General features: G+C 37.4%; 1 protein-coding gene across 8 annotated transcripts in view; it reads right to left on the reverse strand.

Annotated features, from left to right (window-relative positions):
- FARS2 (phenylalanyl-tRNA synthetase 2, mitochondrial) overlaps positions 1-23521 on the reverse strand; it is a 536046-nt gene that overhangs the window by 388793 nt on the left and 123732 nt on the right. For 5 of the 8 annotated variants that reach the window (XM_032593129.1, XM_032593127.1, XM_030314913.2 and 2 more), the window contains one exon: positions 10545-11179. In XM_032593129.1, the coding sequence (XP_032449020.1) occupies positions 10545-11156 (612 nt within the window). In that variant the 5' untranslated portion in view covers positions 11157-11179. Of the gene's footprint in view, positions 1-10544; positions 11180-19342; positions 19539-23521 lie in introns of all 8 variants that reach the window. The other 3 variants (XM_030314914.2, XM_030314916.1, XM_030314912.2) reach the window with 2 other exon arrangements.

Below are 23521 nucleotides of genomic sequence, written 5' to 3' on the forward strand. Positions count from 1 at the left end.
ACTCAAGTTTGAGAATTACTAGCCAAGAAGACAAAAACAAGATAGATACACACATTCTTAAAATTAAAAAGAAGCAGCATTTAGATTTTTTTTAATAATAATAAAGACAGAAATAGGAAGAAAGGAAGGCTCATCATGAACAATCTTAAAGTCAGACAGAAGTACAGCTTGCATAGGTGTGTATGTAAGAGAAAGACTCTGGATAAAACTGACCCAGAGGAAGTCATTTAAGGGGAATGAAGACAATGAAGACACTCTGAGGAAACAAAGACTCTGCAGTGAAGAATAAATTGCAGAGCATCCTACCTCCTCCACAGCCCCTCGATGCGTTCCTGTACTGAGTGCATTCACAGGAATCTTACACAGGACACAGCTGGTGGAACAGGACAAGACATCTCCAGGGACAAAAGGAAAATATAGCTTCTTTGAACAGGTCCAGGTATGTACTTATTAATTTTTTTTTTACATCAGATTAAATAGATACAGGATTTGTATGGGCTCCCTCTGGTGGGTCTGTCAAACACATGAGATTTTCTACTCTTTGCAAAATAAATGCCTCACATGTTTAGTAAAAATTCAGTTTTGAAGGAATTGAACAGTGATGCTCAAACTTTTTAATCTCAAAAATCCTTCTATGCTCAAAAAAAAATCATAATTTGTGGCATTATTAGCAGAGAATAATGATGCTTGCCACCACTCACACTTCCTTCGCCTGCCAGGTAATCAGTGTCTTGATTTTGATGTTTATCACTCCCATATATTTTTCTCACACCTACCTACGTATTTATCTAACCAAAAAAACACGGTATGTGTGATGGGGGGAGAGAGAAGGAAAGAGAGCTACAACAAGTGAAAACAAAGAAAGCATAAGCAAGTATACAATGAGAACACTTGTTATTGGGCATATTCTAAAATATCTATTAAAAAAGACATCACAGTTTGGTATCACTCATAACTTATTTGTTTCTCTCAACCCTGTATTAAAACCTCATCCTTGTTGACATACGTACTCTATGTTAACTAAAATAAAGTATTCAGTGTACAAATAGCCAATACTTTCTTTATACTTAAAGAAAAAAATGCCACATTAGAGCATATAATTAAAAAAGAAAAAAAAACTAGCAAATAACTCTACAAAGTGGAGACAACTATATACACTCCCAAAAGAAAGGTACAAGATTTGTGGTTCCTCTAGATTCTTGCTACTGGCCAGGGTTATTAATTTTTGCCAATCTAATGGATTTGGAACAATATTTGGTTCTAGTACTTTGCATTTTGTTATTTGCGGATAAAACCAGTACTTGTTTACTAGCTGATAGACTATTAATGCTGATGAGATGAATAATTTTTAAAAATTTACACAATAAATCATTCATATAGTGTATAGTGTATCATGTTTAAAGAATAAAAGCACATACACGTGTGCTCGCCACCTATATCCATTTTCAGAAAACAATACCAAAAACTTTGCAGCCCCTTTCAAGCCCCTACCTGACCACAATCCCCTCGCCGCTCCTAACAGAGGTAACAACTAAATTTTTTCATTATTCCCTTGCTTTCTTTAATTTTTCCACATATGCACGAACCCCTATATAACATATTAATTTTTCCCATTTTTTAAACTCTACATAAATACAATTATACAATGTAAGTTTCTGTAACTTTCTTTCCTTGCCTAATACTACTTTCTATATTCAGTCATATTGATGTATATCCTTGAGACTCATTTTCACAGATATTTCCCAGATTTCACTTATTTTCACTCACATACCACTGTATAAATATACCATAATTTACTTATCTGTTCTACTCTTGGTAGAAACATGGGTTGTTCCAAGTTTGGGTTAATACTAATAGCACTATGAACATTCTCATCTATCTGCTAATATAAGCACTCAATCTTAGAACATATCTAAGTATATACGTGGGCATGAAATTTCAGGTGTTCTGATTTCATACTCCCCCAGAGCATTGCCATGGCTCCACGTATTGGCCAATACTTGGTATTGTCAGACCTTCCCTACTGGATTATTTTTTTCAAACTAAGACCTTTTTATTTGATAACATTAATCTCTTAGCTATACACACAGCAAATACCTCCACCCTGCCTGTTACTTGTCTTTCAACTTCATTTATGAAGGCTTTTATTAGACAGAAATTTTACCTTAATGTAGTGACTCTTTAACAATGTCTTCTATTTAGGATTTTTCTTGTTTAGATAGTCTCAGTTTACAATATTATAATCTACCTTCAAAGTGATAATAATAATAATCTCTCATATTGTCTTAGGTTTTAAAGACCTCTTCACAAATGAATTGTCAATCCATCCAGAATTGCATTTTGAATTAGGTGTGAGATAAAGATCAATTCTTTTTCCCTACACAGATAATTGTCTCCGAGCAATTCATGTAGAATCCATCATCTCTCCACTTATTTAACATCATCTCCATTTTATAGTAAGATAATAAAATCACAAATATGAGTAGAGCTATTTCAAAATTCTCTATTTGACTAAACTTGTGCCAATAATAAACCATCTTAATAACTAGAGCATTAGAAGTCTTGACAGCTGGTAAGGCATGCACATTATACCTGTGTTGTAAAAATTATTCTGGCTATTCATAAACTTGCTCTTCCTATGAATCTGAAGATCAGTCCTTCAACTTCTCTAAAATACCCAGTGGATATTTTGATTAGATTTGTGCCAAATTTATAGATTGATTTTGGAAGAACTGCTATTGTCATGATATTGTTTCCTAACTACGAATCTGTGATCATGACATATCTCTCTTTTTTCTCTTCTTCTTTTACATCTTTTAATAATATCTGGTAATTTTATCCATAAATATCTTGACCATCTTCTGAAACAACTATAACTGAGCACTTCAAAGTGTTAGTTGATAACAATGAATGAAATCTTTATTCCTTTATATTTTCTAATTGGCTATTACTTATGAATAAGAAATGTATTTTCTCTATATTATAGTCTTTATACTCATCAACTCTACTGAACTCTCTCATTAGTTCTAATAATTGACCTGAATATTCTATTCAATTTTTGAAGCAAACAATCATATCATTTACAAATGAAGCAGCTTTATCTCATGTTTTCCAATGCTTATACCTTCCATTTCTCTTTCTGGCTTACTACATAAAGTAGAACTTCTACACAATGATGAATAGCACCAGTAATGGCAATAATCCCAAATTATTGCTAATTTTGATAGAAATGTTTATAATGAGTCACCACTAATTATGATGTTTGCTGTGACTGCTTGACAAATATCATGTCAGTTAAGAAAGTTCCCTTATATTCCTAACTAAAAGTTTGTATAAGTCATTAATGTCATCCAATGCTTCTTTAATGTCATAAAACATTAAATGCCATCAAATTATTTTTCTACCTCTTTTGAGGCGATCACATGCTTTTTCTCCTTACAGAAGTTAATATAATGGAATAAATTTATAATAATAATGTGGTAGAACACAATACATCAGTGAATTAAATCTGCAAATATTTCACTTAAAAATTCTGTATCTATTCATTAAAATAGAGAATCATCTGGGGCACCCGGGTGGCTCAGTTGGTTGAGCGTCCGACTTCAGCTTAGGTCATAATCTCACAGTTCATGAGTTTGAGCCCCACATCAGGCTCTGTGCTGCCAGCTCAGAGCCTGGAGCCTTCTTCGGATTCTGTGTCTCCCTCTCTCCGCCCCTCCCCCACTCATGCTCACCTGCTCTCTCTCCCTCTCAAAAAAATTAAAAATATTAAAAAATTTTTTTAAATAGAGAATCGTCGTTAGAGAGGGAGGGAGCCAAAACATAAGAGACTCTTAAAAACTGAGAAGAAACTGAGGGTTGACAGGGGGTGGGTAATGGGTATTGAGGAGGGCACCTGTTGGGATGAGCACTGGGTGTTGTATGGAAACCAATTTGACAATAAATTTCATATTTAAATAAATAAATAAATAAATAAATAAATAAAATTCAGCATATAAAAAAATAAAAAATTAGAGAATCATCTATGTTCATAAAGATGAAAATTCTATAATTTTCTTTTTCATCTAGTTTGTATATGAACATGTCTAACCACATGAAATGAGCTTGATAGGTCTCTCTTTCTATTCTCTGAAACAATGTACAAGCCTTTCAGACTTGGTAAAAACATGTACAGTCATCTCAGGATGATGGAAGAGAGGCTAATGATCCTAGATTTAATTGGCTTCAGTCTTCTATGGAAAGCAATGTATTCTCTTATAATAATATCTCCTGCTTCCTCTTTGTTTTTTAATCTTAATAAATGTCTCCCAGGGCACCTGGGTGGCTCAGTCAGTTAAGTGTAAAACTTTGGCTCACGTCATGATCTCACTGTCACTCTGCTGTCAGCACTGAGCCTGCTTCAGATCCTGTGTGTGTCTATCCGTCTGTCTGTCTCTCCTGCCCCCCATCCTCTCAAAAATAAATAAGCATTAAAGAAATAATAATTATTGTTTCCCACATGAAATCACGGAGCATCTCATGATTGTCTGAAACCTTCTTAAAGATCTGGACCCCAGTTTGTGTTCACCAAATGTTTTTCTAATTAAATGACTGACTGACCCCAGTGTTTTTCCTTCAGTCTTTTTCTTTAAACTTTTATCAGAAAAATTTCAAATATGTGCAAAAGTAGAAAGGATAATGAATCCTCACATATCCAACACCCAGCTTAGATAATTAACAATTCATGACCAATCCTCTTCCATTCATCCCCAAATGCCTATCCCCATATTATTCTAAAGAAAACCACAGACATCTGATCATTTCACCCACAGTATTTCAATATATATATATATATATATATATAAAAGAAAATGACTTTATAAAAATATAATACAATGATCATACCTTTAAAAATAAAAAGAAAAGAACTCATTAAATTTAAATATTCAGTTAGTACTCAAATTCCCAGTGGTCTCAAATGATTTCTTCCCTTAAAGATGTTTTCTCTTGATAGGATCTACACATTGTGATTACTTGATCTTTCTTCTCATCTTTAATGTTCTTGCCATTTATTTGACAAAACTGAATCATTTATCCTGTAGAGCAGGCTTCTCAAACTATCTGTGTTGAAAGGATGGTTTTAGATTTCCAGTCGGTCTTATACTAAGACCCGGTCCCACTGTGCACAACTACTAAACACTCTGAACACGTGCAACTCGCCAAGATCATCTAAGAACACCAGAAGCAATTTATTATATGCTATTCAACAAATTGAATATGATGGCTAAAACATTTCTAAACACTGCTCCTTAAACATTTCTAAGGTCTTCCTATTGATTCTTCTATTTATTCATTATGCAGGTAACATCTTGAGTAGCATTGCTGTCACATTTCCCACAGGCTGGATTTTGCTTATTAATTCTCCATGGTGTTGTTTAACATGTTTCTCTGTACTCTGTACTTTCTATAAATTTGGAGCTGGATCTAGTGATTTGATCAGATTCAGGTCCAAATTTTTTGGCAAGACTTTAGAGTTGGCATTGTATTCTTTCATCAGGAGACCCAAAAGGCTGGCTCTGACCCTTCTTTTTGGGATGTTGGTGGTCATTGGTGAACAATGTTATTAACTAGTACTAAATGTCAAAGGCCTGCTAGTAAATTTGGTTCTCCAAAGTTTGTTCTCTGAGAGACTCAGATCTCCTGAGCCACCACTGGTTCCCTCCATGGCCTCAGTTGCTGACACAATGCAGATCATCCAGCTGTCAGTTGTGAGTTCCCAGCATTTGTGAAGATCTGAGGGAGAACTTGTCACCCAGCTGTGTTGGAGATGGGCTTTGCTATTCCAGTTGCTGTTTTGTAAGATTCGGGACTATTAAAAACGATTCAACCCGCCTATCTTCCATTTTTTAAAAACAATGCTGTTTGCTTTAGCATCTTAAACTGAACTTAGTTGATAGATATTTTTCAGGGTTTAAAATTTTTCCTGGGGCACCTGGGTGGCTCAGTGGGTTAAGCGTCCAACTTCGCCTTGGGTCACAATCACACGGTTTGTGAGTTCAACCCCGCATCAGGCTCTGTGCTGACAGCTCAGAGCCTGGAGCCTGCTTCAGATTCTGCCCCTCCCCTGCTCATGCTCTGTCTCTCTCTCCCTCAAGAATAAATAAACATTAAAAAAATGTTTTTTAATTTTTTTTTAATGTTTATTTATTTTTGAGACAGAGAAAGAGCATGAGCAGGGGAGGGTCAGAGAGAGGGAGACACAGAATCCGAAGCAGGCTCCAGGCTCCGAGCTGTCAGCACAGAGCCTGACGCAGGGCTCGAACTCACAGACTCAGATCATGACCCGAGCCAAAGGTGGACACCCAACCGCCTGAGCCACCCAGACGCCCCACATTAAAAAACAATTTTTTTTCAAAGAAACTTAAGAAGTAACTTTTTCCTAAGTATATTTTAAATTAAATGTACTACAAGTACCTTTTTAGCTATATCCAACCCATTTTGTTTTATGTTTCTACAAAATAAAGTGACTATTTTCCCCCACATCTGAGCAGTCTAAAGAGAGTGTTTTCATTGCTGGTTAGTGATAAGTGATTTGTAATTTACTGTAATATGTCTCTTTAACCCATGAATACTATAGCTGTGAATTTTTAAATGTCTGAGGATGTGAAAAGTTTTTCTTTTCTTTTCTTTTCTTTTCTTTTCTTCCTGCTTTCTACCTAAACTACATTGCAGTCAAGCATAGTTCTATGTTATTGATTCTTTGACAATTGTTTAGACTTCAGCTGTCTGCTAGTCTATGGACAAGTTATTGTAAGTAGCCCACACTGTATGCCTTTAACTCTGGGGATAGAATCGGTGTGTGTGTATAGTTACAGGATTTTAGTTTAGTTACAAAATTTTAAACATAAACATAAATGAAGCCTGTTAATCATGTTTTCAGGTTGTCTGCATATTTACTCATTTTGTCTTCTTAATCCATTGATTTTTGATTCAAGTCATTTAAATTCTACTATGGTTATAAATTTATCAAATTTAACTTTTATTTCTTCAGTTTTGGTTTATGTATTACGGCTATGATGTTGGACACATTAAAATTTCTGATTCATAAAGCATCATGGTTGATGTATCCTTTATTCATACTTATCATTGTTCCCATAAATTCTATTTTGTCTAATATTAATATTGCTGCACCAGCTTTCTTTTGGTAAGTATTTTTTGATATATCTTTTTCCTGCCCTTTATTTTCAGCCTCTAGTATCGTTTTGTTTTGGACCTCTCTAATTGAAAAACATCCATTATGATAATGTATGTCTTTTTTTTTCTGTTTATTTTTGAGAGAGACAGACAGACAGACAGACAGAGAGCAAGTGGGGAAGGGGTAAAGAGAGAGAGAGACAGAGAATCCAAAGCAGGCTCCAAGGCTCCAAGCTGTAAGCAAAGAGCTCGGTGTGGGGCTCGAACTCCTGAACTGCAAGATCATGACCTGAGCCAAAGTCGGACACTTAACTAACTGAGCCACCCAGGCACCCCTGATAATGTATGTCTTCAATTGGTAAATTTAACCCACTTAGATTTGTGAGTACTGATATGTTTAACCTTTTTTCTAAACAAAAAGGGTTTTCTTAACAATTGATAGTTAAAATATATATATGTATGTGTGTGTGTGTATATATATATATATATAGAGAGAGAGAGAGAGAGAGAGAGACAGATGTGTGTGTGTGTGTATATATATATATATATATATATAGACAGAGAGAGACAGAGAGAGAGAGAGACAGATGTGTGTGTGTGTATATATATATATATATATATATAGACAGAGAGAGAGAGAGAGTCATAATTCAGCCATTTCTAGGCTTATCATTATTTCTTTTACCCATACCTCTGTATTTACTTTTCTTCTTGTTGACATATACCTTATAGTGATTAAAATAATAATTACAAAGATTGTTAAAAACCGGACTTCTGTATTATTAAAAGATAATAATATAATTGTTAATTACATATTACATAAGTAACATGATTAAAGTTACTTAAAAGTCCTATTCCTAGGGGAATAAACTAAAAGAAGGAAAAAACTTTTTTTTGAGGGTTAAGATTAGGTCAGACTTAGTACCAACACTTTAGTTGAGGCCAAGAATTAAAAAACAAAAACAAAAACAAAAAAAAAACCCTCTCTCTCCCCAACACCATTCTTGAAACTAACATTTTACTTGGGTCATAAACAGGTTCCACTTACAAAGCAGCCCCCTGAAAAGCAACAGAAAACAGAAGAATGGGCAATGAACTACAAATACCTGAGTTCAAGTTTTAGCCCTACCACCAACTGGGTGGGTAACCTGGGGCAACGTTTGGGGACTTCAGATTCCTCATGGTTCAAATGTAAACAATCGATCTCATGAAGTTTTCAAGAGGAGTGAACGAAACAGTAAACAGGAACTCTTATCAAACTATATCATTAGTTTTTTTTTTGTTTTTTTTTTTGTTTTTTTTTAAATTTCTTTTTTTCAATGTTTATTTATTTTTGGGACAGAGAGAGACAGAGCATGAACGGGGGAGGGGCAGAGAGAGAGGGAGACACAGAATCGGAAACAGGCTCCAGGCTCTGAGCCATCAGCCCAGAGCCTGACGCGGGGCTCGAACTCACGGACCGCGAGATCGTGACCTGGCTGAAGTCGGACGCTTAACCGACTGCGCCACCCAGGCGCCCCTATATCATTAGTTTTATATGTGTAGGTATTGTGTATAATTTTTTAAACTATACAGCAGAAAATACAGTAACATTATCAGTCCAGATTAGTCATGTTTGCTACCCACTAAATTGGACTGGACCCCAAATAAGAAAACAAGATGAAGATCAGTTTCCTACCCCTCTTCCTATTTTCCACCTTCCAAGGATTTTTCCTCCATTAAAATGCTAGCGTAAGTCTCGAAGCTTTCCCTGCCACTTTCAAGGCATTCAGGCTTACAAATTAGTGAGCGCTTTCCTTTCTCGGTGTTTTAATGAGGTAAGCTGGGCTGAGCACCTGCCCGCTGCTGTGACCTGGACATCATATTACTAGCATACGTCTCCTCCAGGACATTAACTGTAGGTGACATTCTACCACTTGGTCTTATTTCCTCGACTTTCACCTGTCTTTGTTCACTTCCTTTTCATTGCCCAATAAACCCATATCCTTATTAATAGTACTAAGTCTGACTTAGAAAATAGACAGCTATTCTGACCAGTAAGAGTGCTCATTTAAGCAGCTCTGCAATCAAGTTTGGGTGGCCTTTTTGTGTAAAGCTAACCTACTGCTGTATTATCACAGACTCACAGGAAAACAGCACATCCTGAGGCAAACAGTTGTCTTGTATGACATGACTCATTTAATACAAGAAAACAATGGTCACTTATTAGCCTAGGGATCATATACTATTCCTTTCCATGTCCAACAACCCATTTAGCTTATGTTCACAGGAGGAAGTTTTGTGATGATAATCATCCCTCCTATTTCAATGAACACATTTGGAAGAAGTGCTAAAGGAGTAAAAGTAAAATACTTGCTGTGCTTCATTTAATTCCATTTGTTTCTTACATAAAAAACAGACAGGGGCACCTGGGTGGCTCAACTGGTTAAGCGTCCGACTCTTGGTTTCAGATCAGGTCAGGAACTCCTGGCTCGTGAATTCAAGGCCTGCATTGGGCTCCGCACTGACAGCACAGAGCTTGCTTGGGATTCTCTCTCTGCCCCTCCCCTGCTCATACTCTCTCTCTCTCTCTCAAAATAAATAAACTTAAAAAAAATAGAGACTTAAAAATAAATGAATGAAAGACTAGTGCTAATGCAGGTTTTTAGGAAACAGACTCAAGCTTTTAGCGATTTTCATAATTTGCCAAAAAAAAATTAGGAAATCAATATATTATGATATCAACTAACAAATGCAAGGTGCTGGGTGCTTTTAAGAATAACTAGAATATCAGATTTCCCAATCAAAAAGCACTAAGTATCCACACATACACTTCAGGAACAGCAACAACTAAGACACCTCACAAAGAAAAAAATGTAAAGCACCTACAAATGTAAAGCAGGGAAGGGTAAGGGAAGAGCTTGGGGTAAGAACAGTTTCCAACCTCAGCCAATAAATTGCCAGTCCCCTATACTGTATAAGAAATTCATTAATCTCTAATAGCATGAACACATAATTAACTCTTACGAACTGAGAACTGGAATAATCTGACCACAGATTTCAGCACTGTATGTTCCTCCGTTTGGATTGAGGATAGATTTGAACCACTGACTATTCATTCATATGAAGAAATTCTGAAAAAAGCAGGTCAATATTGAAAGAATAAGGTCAGACAGGCAAAAACAAAAGCCCACTAATTTCTGTAGGTACCAACACAACAAATCAATCAAAAATATTGAGGTTTGGCCTGTACAAAGGAAATCATCAAGGATGTATAATACACAAATGCAAAATGAAATCAAGGACAAGTGGTTTCATTGAGATAAACTTTAGGGACTTCAACAAGAACATCCAGGCCTTCTGTCAAGGATAAGAAATGTCTCAAGACTCACCTCATGCTTCGAGAAGAGTCGGACGCCCTCCAGCTGGTGGAACACTGGGTAGTGCTGGGAGTCTATCTGGTCGCGCCGGTAGACATCACCCACCACCAGGAAGGCATCCAGCCCAGCATGCAGCAGGTCCCACTGGTGTGCAGACGTGTGAGCTCGCAGCATGTGAGTCCCATTCACGTAATAGTTGTCTCCCTTCTTCCGGCTGGGGTGGTCGGCTGGGATGAGCAGGCTGTCAAAGTTCTGCCAGATGGTGACCACTGGAGAAAGGTCATCATAAACTGAGAACAGCGGAGTCCCAAAGCGGCCCACATACTGCTGGTAGAAGTGTTCCTTCACCCTCTCCTTGATCAGCCAAAGAGGGTGATGCTGCTGATTGTGCAGATTCCTGCCAACCCTGGAGAGAACTTTCCGGGAGAGGTTGCTGTAGTTGTCCTGAGGGTAGGATTTGCCCAGCAGCTCCAGCACGTTGCCCGAAGCTCCTCGGGCAGCAAACTCTGAAGCAGCAGGTCTTGAGCCCACAGTCTGTTGATGATGGCCTTTGGAGACACTGCTGGCCTTCCTCACCAGGTAGATATGCATGTGGCCAACTCTCCTGAGTGTTGAACAAATCATTGTAGAAACTTATTTCACAGAGTCTGGAAAGAGCACACGTGCAAAGCACAGGTCAGGCTTCACACTGTAAAAAGTAAACATGTCCTTTGTGTCTCCTCCCAACCCCTCACTGTCCTGACATCTGTCTCCCCATGACTTCCTCCACACAGATCAAATTAAGGAAATCTGCTGCCAGAGGCTTAATAGTCACCGCTCTAAGTCAAAAGAACCTTGGACGTCACTTTTAGACACCTACTCTCAAGTTGTCCTTCCCTTGTCCTTGAGTTTGAAGAAATCTTCCTTTATCACATCATGTCATGTCCTGAATCCCTTATGTTGAATAAAACTTTAAATGTGACAATTTCCTTGTATTTGGACTATTTGAGAACCAAAAAGTTTAGAGGGATCATCTAAAAGACAGGGAGGGCTTGGCTGACCCTAGCAAAGTCTCATTAATTAAAGGAAACACATGATTACATACAGCGGAACAAACAGATGATATCTGAAACAGCCATCCTGCACATTTCTGTTTATCCTCCTAACTACCAAGTTCTGCTTACCTGTGACAGACATGACTTCTGGATTATCCCATATATTACAAAATGTTGTTACATAATGTTACAAAATTGTTATCACATTAAAATTTTTTTGATGTTTCAAATAAAATACACCACTTCAGGTGGTGGTTATTTTAGTTTTCACTTTTATAAAAACAAAAACAAACAACTTCAGGAAATATTATACAAAGTGATAGACTATACCAATGGACAGCTGAAGTTATTTTTATAAATGCAAATCTTTTCTGTACTCACATTTGGTCGTGTCATTTAAATGTGTGTCATACCACTGCAGCATCCTACCATTGTATTTTTGTTTTGCGAAAGAGCAAGTTTCTACTATACACCCACAATAAACCAGGAGAAGGGCTACACTTACATGGCTAGGGATACAGAGCAGTCAGAAAACAAAGTACTGACAAAATCTTTAAAAAACAAAAAATGCCTAGAATTTAATCTAAGAAGAGACCAAATTAATTAATTTAAGACAAGCATCATCAAATTTCACAGTGGAAAGTCACTTCAGAAGTCACCTGGCACAGGCCATTCAACGTCAAAGATGAGGTGGCTAAGATGGCTAAGTGGCTGACTCTTGATGTCGGCTCAAGTCATGATTTCACAGTTCATGAGTTGTGCACTGAGAGCACGGAGCCTGAGATTCTCTCTCTCCCTCTCTCTCTCTGCCCCTCCCCCACTTGCACACGTGCATGTGCACACGTGCTCTCTCTCTCTCAAAATAAACAAACAAACAAACAAACAAACAAAAAGGTGACAAAGACCCAGGTATAGCTGACTGAACTTTAGGGCACTGAAGAGTTAAGACAACAGAGGAAGAGTCTGGGCCACTAATGTATGGTCATAGAAGCAAATTTTAAACTGACTCAGGGATCTCAGTAATGAAAATCTTTAGATGTCATTTCCCTATGTTCATAAAAAAATTTACTATGAATTAAATCACCGAAATCGCCATCAAACTTTTAGAATTGTTTTTATCTATTGAGCTACTTTAAAGCATACAACCAAGTGATTATTTTACTTTAATGGCCCTATAATCATACTAAGAAAGTACATACCTTCGTCATAGTAAGCTGCATTAGAAGGGAATTCTATTGTTCCACATGACCATCAAAAGCATACTGAGCATGTACCCAGGCAGCAGAGCGTAACTGGTTCAAAAGTGCAACTGAAAATATCTAGCTACAAGTTAAGTTATTGTGGGTGTGTGTGATTGCTTATTAGAAGCCTGTGCATTATACCTTTGCCAGAGACTACTGTCATGACACAAGATACCCGGGAACTCCCTGGATTTATTCAAATACGGCACTATTTTGTCAGTTGTTTCTAAAAGTGTTTTTGGGTGAGCTTCAGGGGGAATCTGTCTTCCTATCTACAGTGTTCAGGGGCTTGTCAATGCAAGAGACAGGAATTTTAAATATGCATGTGCCACCTTCTACATCTTGGCACAAACTCAGGCTGTTAGGTTATTAGCTACCTAGCTCAGCACCCTTGGCAAGACATGAGAAAGCATTTCTTCCCTCCAAAGGCATATGCTGTTACACAAAGTTCAGAATTCTTCTGGGGAAGGTGCTATTGGTGCAGTTAATCAAGGGTTGCTGACTGTCTTTTCCTTCTCAATTCCCAGCCCTTCACACATGCACTTCTAGGTTCTGTTCCCACATTTGTGCCCTATCCTCATGCCCCTTCTTTGTTCTCCTCACCCCACCTCTACCTTACTTAGCAAAGTTTAATTATCTTGTCTTCTTTTCCAGGCTTTTTATCTAATCTGCTCAGCCCTGGCATTATGTTCCCCACAGTGTATTCTCCCCACCCAAAACAATTACTTGGGTTTTTTTCTTCTATTATCATCTCTTACAGGGAGAGAATAATGATTATGATAACATTCCCAGTTCCATCCAGCAAGATTCCTTTCCTTTTGTCTCTGTCAAATTTCCTGTAAGAGTTCAAGGGGCACCTGGTGACTCAGTTGGTTAAGCACTGGACTCCTGATTTTGCCTCAGGTCATGATCTCATGGTTCTTGAGATACAGCCTAGCCTGGAGCTCTGTGCTAAGAACATGGAGCCTGCTTGGGATTCTCGCCCTTCCTCTCTCTCTATCCTCCCTCACTCGTGTGTGGCTGTGGCTGTGGGTGTGTATGTGTGTGTCAAAACAAATAAACATTAAAAAAAAAAAAGTTCGGGGCGCCTGGGTGGCGCAGTCGGTTAAGCGTCCGACTTCAGCCAGGTCACGATCTCGCAGTCCGTGAGTTCGAGCCCCGCGTCGGGCTCTGGGCTGATGGCTCAGAGCCTGGAGCCTGTTTCCGATTCTGTGTCTCCCTCTCTCTCTGCCCCTCCCCCGTTCATGCTCTGTCTCTCTCTGTCCCAAAAATAAATAAACGTTGAAAAAAAAAAAATTAAAAAAAAAAATTAAAAAAAAAAAAAAAAAGTTCATGTGGAAAACACAGGAGCCATGGGAAAATACCACCAATGGCAGTCAGACTTCTATTGATGGCGGGTCTTTTATCTCATGCTTTCAACAACACTGTGAGATAAGTACTATTCCTACCACTTTACAAAGAAACTAAGGCTTAAACAGATCATTCAACTTGCAGAAACTCTTACATCTTCCCAAGAACAAAGTTCAGAACTCTAAGCAACTCAAGTACTTCTCAATCAATAGACCCAGACTGTTAAATTCAAATTACACATCTTTAATTACCTCTCTTAACTTCTTTCTTATGTGAACATGATTACACATAATTGCATTTTAAGTGCACAAATGAATACAGGAATGAATAAATTAATACATCAAATAAAACCCACTAGTTTATTTTTTTTTTAATTTTTTTTCAACGTTTATTTATTTTTGGGACAGAGAGAGACAGAGCATGAACGGGCGAGGGGCAGAGAGAGAGGGAGACACAGAATCGGAAACAGGCTCCAGGCTCTGAGCCATCAGCCCAGAGCCCGACGCGGGGCTCGAACTCACGGACCGCGAGATCGCGACCTGGCTGAAGTCGGACGCTTAACCGACTGCGCCACCCAGGCGCCCCAAAACCCATTAGTTTAGATAGTGGAAGTGAAATACTATTTAACCTAGAACCATAGGACCAAACCTGCCCATGTTCTGTTTTTGTAAATAGCTTTCTTGGACTTTAGCAATGCCCATTCATTTATAGTTTGTCTGTGGTGGCTTCTCTACTCTGAAGGCAGAGCTGAATAGCTGCCAGAGACTAGGTCTTTAGAGGCAAAGACCTAAAATACTTACTATCTTGTTCTTTACAGAAAAGTCTGCTGAGCCCTGTTTTAGCTTAATTCACTGAAAATTCTTCCACACTATTAAGAATCTCTTCCTAGTCACAAATATATGCAGATTATAGAGCCACAAAAAGTAACAAAAGTACAAATGTGTATGTTAAATGTGCTAACATTGGTAGAGAAGAGACCGTGAGACCAACCATGAGAAGTCAATACAATACAAGGGGCAAAAGACCACACTTTGCAGAGACATCCACGTGGTGTGACCCTAAGTTGGCCAGTCAGGCACTGCGTATTATCCTCAGACACACCGCCTGATCTTTCAGACTCTCAAGTTTCTCATGTATAAAAATTTAGGAAACAATACCAACCTCATAGTAAAAGAATTAAACTAGATCTTGTTCATAATATACTTAACCCAATGCCCAATATGTAAGAGATGAGTTGAATCAAGAGTTGGAAATGACCCAGAGACTTCTAGAGACCAGATAACAGAGAAAACAATAAAGTTATTCACTGAAGAAACACAGGATGAATTTTGTTTGTCTGTTCAAGTGATTTTCATATGTGTATTTGTGGTTGGAGAAGGAAATAGCTTTGGATAGGTTGAAGTTAAGAATGGGTTAAGACAGTCATGTTAGTAATTTCTAGGAATCAGTCTGTAGTATGGGTTTGAAAAAGTGAGAGATTAGTGCTAGAAATGTAGACCTTGAAAGTTATGTGCATAGAGGTAAGAGGTAACATCATAAGGGTATATGAGAATCCATGGGCAAGTGAGAACAAAAACAAAAATCGGCAAAAGACTGAACTCTTAGAAATTATCATATTTCCAAGGGAAGGGTATATAAAGAATAAGCCAGAAGAGAACCAAAGAGTACAGTATCACAGAAGCTAAGCACAATGAAGTTTTAGATGGAAACCAAGGTGTTTTCCGAACCTTAATGCTACTGAATGTGCAATCCTTAGCATGCTATATTATTACTATTTGTCTTCTTGTTAGACTATGTGGTTCTTGAGAGTAGAACTAACTAACTCTCTCTCATGTAAATCTTTGTATACCCAGACTCTAGCACTACCCCTGATACTGGATAAAAGAGGAGGGAAGAAGTAAAAGAAGAAAAACAGAAAAGGATGGAAAGAAAATTGGTCAAAGGATAAAGCATAACAAAGAGGTTAGGCAAGGAGCAAAGTAAAGAATTATTTGACAAGATGATCATCAACAGGGCAATTTCAATATTTCAATGGCTGAGTGCGGACAGAAATCAGATTATAATGGGTGGGGGATAAACTTAAGAATCCCCCAGGCTTACACCAATGGGTTAGCAAGGCATAAAGAAATACAAAGCCATAGGATGCTCACACCCACGTTTGGGCAAACAAGACAAGGCAACCAAGAATAGGGAGGTGCAAAGGCATCCCAGAATAGAGAGGAGATACAGAGTCCCCAGAATAGAAAGGGAGGGGCAAAGGCCCAGAAATAAGGGTACAAAGGTGCCCAATAAATAGGTATATGAAATAAACAAGATTAGATATTCAGGGTGGAAGCACCCCCAATTTAGTACTATAGCAAAAAGCTGCTTTCACAGGAGGAAAGGACCAAGTTAGGTAAATAGGTAAATTGGGCTACAGACCACTAACAGCCCAGAGTGGAGATGATCAACAAAAAGAAAGGTGCTTTGTTAACTCTGAGATTATTTCCCCTATCTGACTCATCCCCTAGGCTAGCTAAGATAAACAGAAGTGTTGCCTCAGGTCTGTTGTAAACAACCTTCCAACCAACTGCCCAGCATTAGGATTTTGCTTTGTATTAACCCAAACCCCTAACCCCAGATATCTTCAAGACCCCCTTTCCCTCACATCCACAAGGTAATATTCACAGATTCATTGTCTCTTTGTGCACATCCATCTCCATATTTGTAAGCCTTCTGATCCTAATAAAAACAGGGCAAGGACCCTTATTCAGGGCTCTTGTCTTTTCCCGGACATTAGCCATATCTCACTTTTCATCCTACGTCCCACTGTCTTGCTAGACAAGACAGAAATTTAGACCGAGAGTCTATGACAATAATGGGTTAAGAAATGAACAGAAGATGTAAAAATGAAGGAGGATACCAATGAGAGAATAAATGAAAATATTTAAAACTTCTGAGACTCAAGGAAGGGAAGCTGACGGAACTTTTAATAGATGGTCCTAATCTCTCAAGGAAAGCTGTAGATTTATAAATAAAAATACTGTGTATGATCTCAAATTCACAAAATGAATGTGATTTTTTTTCAAAGACAAATGCTGTAATTTAGAGTGAAAAGTTATAAATATTAGAAAACAGGGTCATGGGTTGCCTGGGTGGCGCAGTAGGTTGAGCGTCCGACTTCAGCCAGGTCACGATCTCGCGGTCCGTGAGTTCGAGCCCCGCGTCAGGCTCTGGGCTGATGGCTCAGAGCCTGGAGCCTGTTTCCGATTCTGTGTCTCCCTCTCCCTCTGCTCTCCCCTGTTCATGCTCTGTCTCTCTCTGTCCCAAAAATAAATAAACGTTGAAAAAAAAAATTAAAAAAAAAAAAAAAAAGAAAACAGGGTCAGAGGAGGGCACTGTGCATGAAATTAAGGGGAATCCATTTAAGAGTTATTTGTAGAAAATAAAAATTAGGAGAAACATGAAAAATTTGAAAAAGTAAAAGGAAACTGATTTAGAGAAAGTATAAGCCCAGAATGTGTAGGAAAATACTAGAGAAACAAGGATGATTGATGTGGTTACTAGGAAGTCAGGAGTCAGCCAAAAAGAAATACCTGTTAATTCGTGACCTGTCATCCAGGAACAACCTAACAGCAGAGAGCAATCACTAGAATATTTTTCTAGACAGACCCAAAGATTACTGATTTTTCATAAGTAAATAAATATTTAATATACATTCTGTACAAATCCAAGAAAGTCACCAATCAAGGATTCTGGAGGCTGGTGGATATTGATCTGAATATTACTTAGTACCAGATAACCTATCTTCCTGGCACACCCTTAATTTTAACCCATTTCACTCCAATCTCTTGGGTCCCCAGAGCTTTCTTAACTGAATGTTAGGCCTACTTTTCGATCAACCAATCATTGTAAGTCAGAATATCCTACAGGAATATCCTATAGGAATACAGCACAGCTCCTTATCAAGAATGCAGTATTGCTTTTGAAAAAATACGCAATAACAAGAATGTTTACATTTTATAAAATAGTTTCACATGCATTTTATTATTATTGATTCCAATAAGACCTCCTGTAGTACACATAATTATTCATCACAATTCACAGAAAAGAAATACCAGTCCATAAGTGACATAACTCAATTCCCACGGGTAAAAGTAGAAAATAGGGGCCTCGAATCCTTGTCTTCTAACTTTAAAAATCCCATGACCTTTCCAATATACTCTAAGCCACTGAAGAAGAAAAATAAGATGGAGACAAAAGAGGAACAAAAACAAAGGTATAAATAATAGTTTCTTTAGTCAGTGGTAAAAGTTTTAGTGCAATAAAATAAATATAAAAATGTCATACATTGACTACATAAGGAACTCTGTGTACTTCTCACTCTACCATGACTTGAAAAAAATATGCTATAGGTAGTCACTACTACTAAAAAATGCAATGATATTTTACTTACAAGGACATTTATTACCTTATTACTTACAAGGACATTTTGAGATGTCTGCAATGGGCCAAAACTCTTTTTAAAAGGCTATTCAGGTAAGTTCATACTGACTTTTCTTTTGATACATTTTCCCATAAACATCAGAAGGCAAAATCACTCTGCTGGCTTTAGAGTGAGTGCCTCAGAGCCCTATAAAAAGTGCTCACTGCTGTTGTTTGTTGATGATGGGAACAATGAAGATAAGGGGTCATCTCTTCCAGTGTACAGGATGGACTAATTCATTCCATCATATTTTCCTTCCTTCTTTGGTCATTCCAAGTTCTGCAAACATACAGTATTTTAAGCTACTTTGACTAATTACAGATCACAGGACATAAAAAAAAAAATATTATGGTACTCTAAATGACATTTACTTACAGCTACTATATAACTTTGTGTTTATAAGAAAAAAATAAATAATTACAAATAATAAATTCAAACCAGAAAATAAATGAAAAATCTGACTGGAACCTGCCTTTTCTTTATTCTTGGGTATTGATAGTTGTAGAAATTACCTAACACCACAAGAGTCCTTCCTCTCTTACTTTCTGGTCCTCTATTTACATAGTCCAAAACTGTGGATTATTAGAAAACAAACTTCTGACTTGATGTCATTACTACCATGAGTAACTGTGCTGCACTACCCAAATCCGCCCTCAAGAGAGAAGGACTCATCCACCCAGATGCCCCTCAGGTTTCAGCCTTTTTTAAAGATAGCCTCACCTCAAGAAAACTGCCTTGCCCAGGGTCATACAACCTTCCAGGAGCAGTCTGCATCCATTATGGTGGGTGGTTTGTTTCAGGAAAGGCTGGCTGACAGGCCCCCATGCAGGTGGCTGAGATTTTCGTTGGGACTGTGCGGAAGCTCAACTTCTCCCTCCGCCCAATCCAGCTTCTTCTCAGTCCCCCATAGGTGTTGCTGCCAAGAGCAATACCACATAATTAATAAGTGTCCTGCATGCTAAACTTCACCTCAGAGTTTGCTTCCTGGGAAACCCAGTCTGGGACACATTCAACAGAATTAAACCCTCTACTCTTCCTCCTAAAGCAGAAAGACAATATATTGAGCTTTATTTTGATGCTACCCTGACACTCATTTTCCTTGTAATCAGAGCAAATTGTTTTCTCTGCACTTAAAATACACATAAAATTTAAGTGTACAGTTCCGTGGCATTTAGTACATTGACAATGTTGTGCAACATCACCACCATCTATTCCTGGACTGTTTTTATCATCCCAAACTGAAACTCCGGTAAAAACAATTTTTTTAAATGTTTATTTATTTACTTTGAGAGAGAGAGAGAGAGAGAGAGAGAGAGAGAGAGAGAGAGAGAAGGGGAGGGGCAGAGAGAGGGGGAGACAGAGAATCTCAAGTAGGCTCTGTGGTATCAGCGCAGTGCAGGGCTGGAACTCACAAACTGTGAGATCATGACCCAATCTGAAATCAAGACTCAGGTGCTCAACCAACTGAGCCACCCAGGTGCCCCCAAACAATTATTTTTAAAGAAAAATTATATAGTGACATTTAAGACTTTTAACACTGTAAAATCCTTAAGGGAAGTGAGGCTAAAGTTCATCTTCTGCAAGTGTCAAAAGCAATGTAGTTAGTTCCATGTTCCAACTTGGACAGAAAATGCTTCTTAAAAAATTGACACTGGAACCAAATGAGGGGAAAAAAGAAGTCCTAGCATACCATAAGCAGTACACCTTAAACAGACACTGGATCACTTTTTTCCAGCCCTTTTTGACAAATGGTGTTGTTATTTACAAGACAGAGCTTATTCTGACCAAAAACCAATGGTCTATGCCATCCAACAGAACTTTCTGCAATGACAGGACTGTCCTAAATCCACACTGTCAAATATGGTAGACACCAGCCACATCTGGTTATTGAGTATTTGAGATGTGGCCAGTGCAACTGAGGGATTTCATTTTTAATTTTATTTTACTTAATTTTAATTGAAATTGGCCACATGTGACTAGTAGGTATATTAGGGCAGATCTAGACCCCCATATAAGAAAAATGAGGATTCTATAACCAAAACGATCAAAACTGACTTCCAAGATTGTGTTTTTAGTATATAAACTAGCTTCCGAAATAGTATATGGATTTCAGCTTATAAATAGGGAGAGCTATTCAATCTTCAGAAGAATTTAAAAAATTAGAAAACTAGAAAGGATCACAGAGATCATGAAGTCCAACAGTCATATTTTGTAGATATCAAGTCAAAGATTAGCTATATCCCCAAGGATGTGCAGCCAATGAGTCAGTCAGAGGTGAGAACGTAGTGGCCTAATTCCCAGGTAAATGTTCCTTCTACTTCAACTTAAGTCTAGTTAAGATCTCACCTATAATGTAGAATCTAAAAAAGCAAGTACACAGAAGCATAAAGAGTAGAAAGGTAGGGGTGGAGTGGAGGGGGAAATGAAAAGATGTCGGTCAAAAGGTACAAAGATGCAGCATGACATCAACTATAGTTTATAATACTGTATTGAATACTGGAAATTCACAGAGAGCAGATTTAAGATACTCTCATTGAACATAGAAAAATGGTAACTATGTGAGGAAATGATTGTGAATTAGTTGGATTGTAGAAACCATTTCATATATGTGTATCAAAAAATTATATTATATACCTTATATATACACAATTTTTATTTAAAAAAGTAAATTAAGTGAATTTAATAAATATATAAAAATAAAAAGGTATCTGAGGCATCTTGTTACATGGTCACAAATTATACTTGGATGCTTTTGGTTGTTCAGTAGGCCACATGAGAACACTGTAAACTGTCTTTACCACTATATATCTAGCACAAGTGACTGGAACTAGCAAAACATCAAGCAAATGTTTGTTGTTAGAATGAATGAATTTTGTAACGATTTAAACAGTCGGTCCTTTCAATTTCTCTCTAGGTCTTGTATGTAAATGAAACCAGGCAGCGCATTAAGTCTGCCTGACTGGTAATTTCTTCAAAGCACACTTAGCAAACATGACCCACATATGGTCATAACCATACCAAAAAAAAAGAAAAAAAAAGAGATCAGGCACATTCCATTAACCTCCAGTTTCTACCAAGAAATATGAAGCGTGGCTCAGTCAACACAGTTTATACATTTTACCCCACTAAAATAATGGTGGGGAAATGGCCAACTTCCGTTAACTTTTACTCATAAAAGGGCAAAGCAAGAGTATGTTTATGCTCCTGCTGAGTAGTATGAATACCAAAAAAAAAAAAAAAGTCTCTAAAAAGGCAGCTATATTATTAGTGAGAGTGTTATTGGTGCAACCTTTCTAGAAGGGAATTCAGTACTACCAAGAGATTTAAAACTGTTCATACCCTTTGACAGGGTAATTACCTTTCTAGGAATTTATCACAAGGAAATAATGTAAATGAAGACAGAAGTTAAACACAAAGAAGTTTCATTATAGCATGATTTATAATACAAAAATATTAGAAACAACATAAACATCCCCCAACAAGAGAGTGATTAAGTAAATTATAGAACCATACAATAAAATATTATGCATTCATAAAGTATAATGGTTTCAAAGAGTTTTAATGATACAACCATATACTTATAAAGTGATAAATAGGATATAAAATTGTATGTATGATATGATCTTAACTATGTAAACATATATCTATACCTATAAATATACACATATTATATTTAGGAACTAAGCAAGATTTAATACTTATAATCCCCAGTCCTTATTTTCTGTTTTGTACTTTTATATTTCTAAACTTTCTAAACAGATACTAAATTTTTAATTAAACTTCTTTATTATGAAATATTGAATTATGATTATAAGAAGTTTTAAAATATCTGTTGAGTTGAGCTCTAGCCATCTTAATTGCCTATACTAAACCCACTTATAACTACATCAAGAATAAATGCCACCAGTATAAATGTAACATGGCCATAGATAGTTTAATTAATTGTGTTCAATGACCCGCTAAACAATTATTTTTTTAGAACAATGCAGGTAGAATGCTTGGCATGTATAAACTTCTGTGCCTTTCCAATTTCCTCTCCCTAGCTATAAATCAACTGTCACAATCACCATGCCAATCACTCAACGTTATTTCCCTAAGATATTCAGATTTTCTAGGAAATTAATGCCAGATCCTATACCAAATAAATGATTTTCAATTACACCCATTAATGAAGTCTTTAATGCATGTTAAAGCTAAAATGTTACATTGCATTTTGGTTAAACAAATATTTATTTCTAAAGGAAAATTCTCACTAAAACTTAGTTCAAACTAAGCTCCTACCTATGCTTTATATGCAACTCATTGTATGGGACTGCCAGAGGATCTCAGAAAAGTATGGCAGTATTACTACCATCATGGTAATCATTAGCCTCAATCTGGCCATCTAATGATGGGCCAGCCCTGATACATGGAAGTTAAGAAGGCTTGTTCCAGTCTATCTCTTTATCATGGGTTTCTGGCCTAGCAGGCTCTCCTCAATTCAGTCCCCCCTTGTTTACTGTTATTACTGCACACTCACTGTTCAAGGGCCAAGAATTAACTCATGACACATTTTTCACTACAGCAGTTATGGGGTTTTACATCTGCTGTGATGTGTGTTTTTCAACACCACCAAGCACGTCTCCAGTCCTCTGCAGATACCAGTTGGGTGCCCTACAATTTACTGAATTCTGACATTATCTACCTGGAGATAGCATTAGACAGCACAGGTTAAGAACTCAGTCCCACAAGACTGCCCCCTTGCCCCACTTTAGATGCCAATCACTAGTCCAGATGATGACCAGCTATAAGTCAGAGGTTCCCCCTCCTCAGGTTTTATCAATTTACTAGAGTGGAACTCAGGAGAATAGTTTACATACTATATTACTGGCTTATTATGAAAAGATATAACTCAGGAAC

This window comes from Lynx canadensis, chromosome B2 (assembly GCF_007474595.2).
Source record: "Lynx canadensis isolate LIC74 chromosome B2, mLynCan4.pri.v2, whole genome shotgun sequence".
NCBI classification, from domain to species: domain Eukaryota; kingdom Metazoa; phylum Chordata; class Mammalia; order Carnivora; family Felidae; genus Lynx; species Lynx canadensis.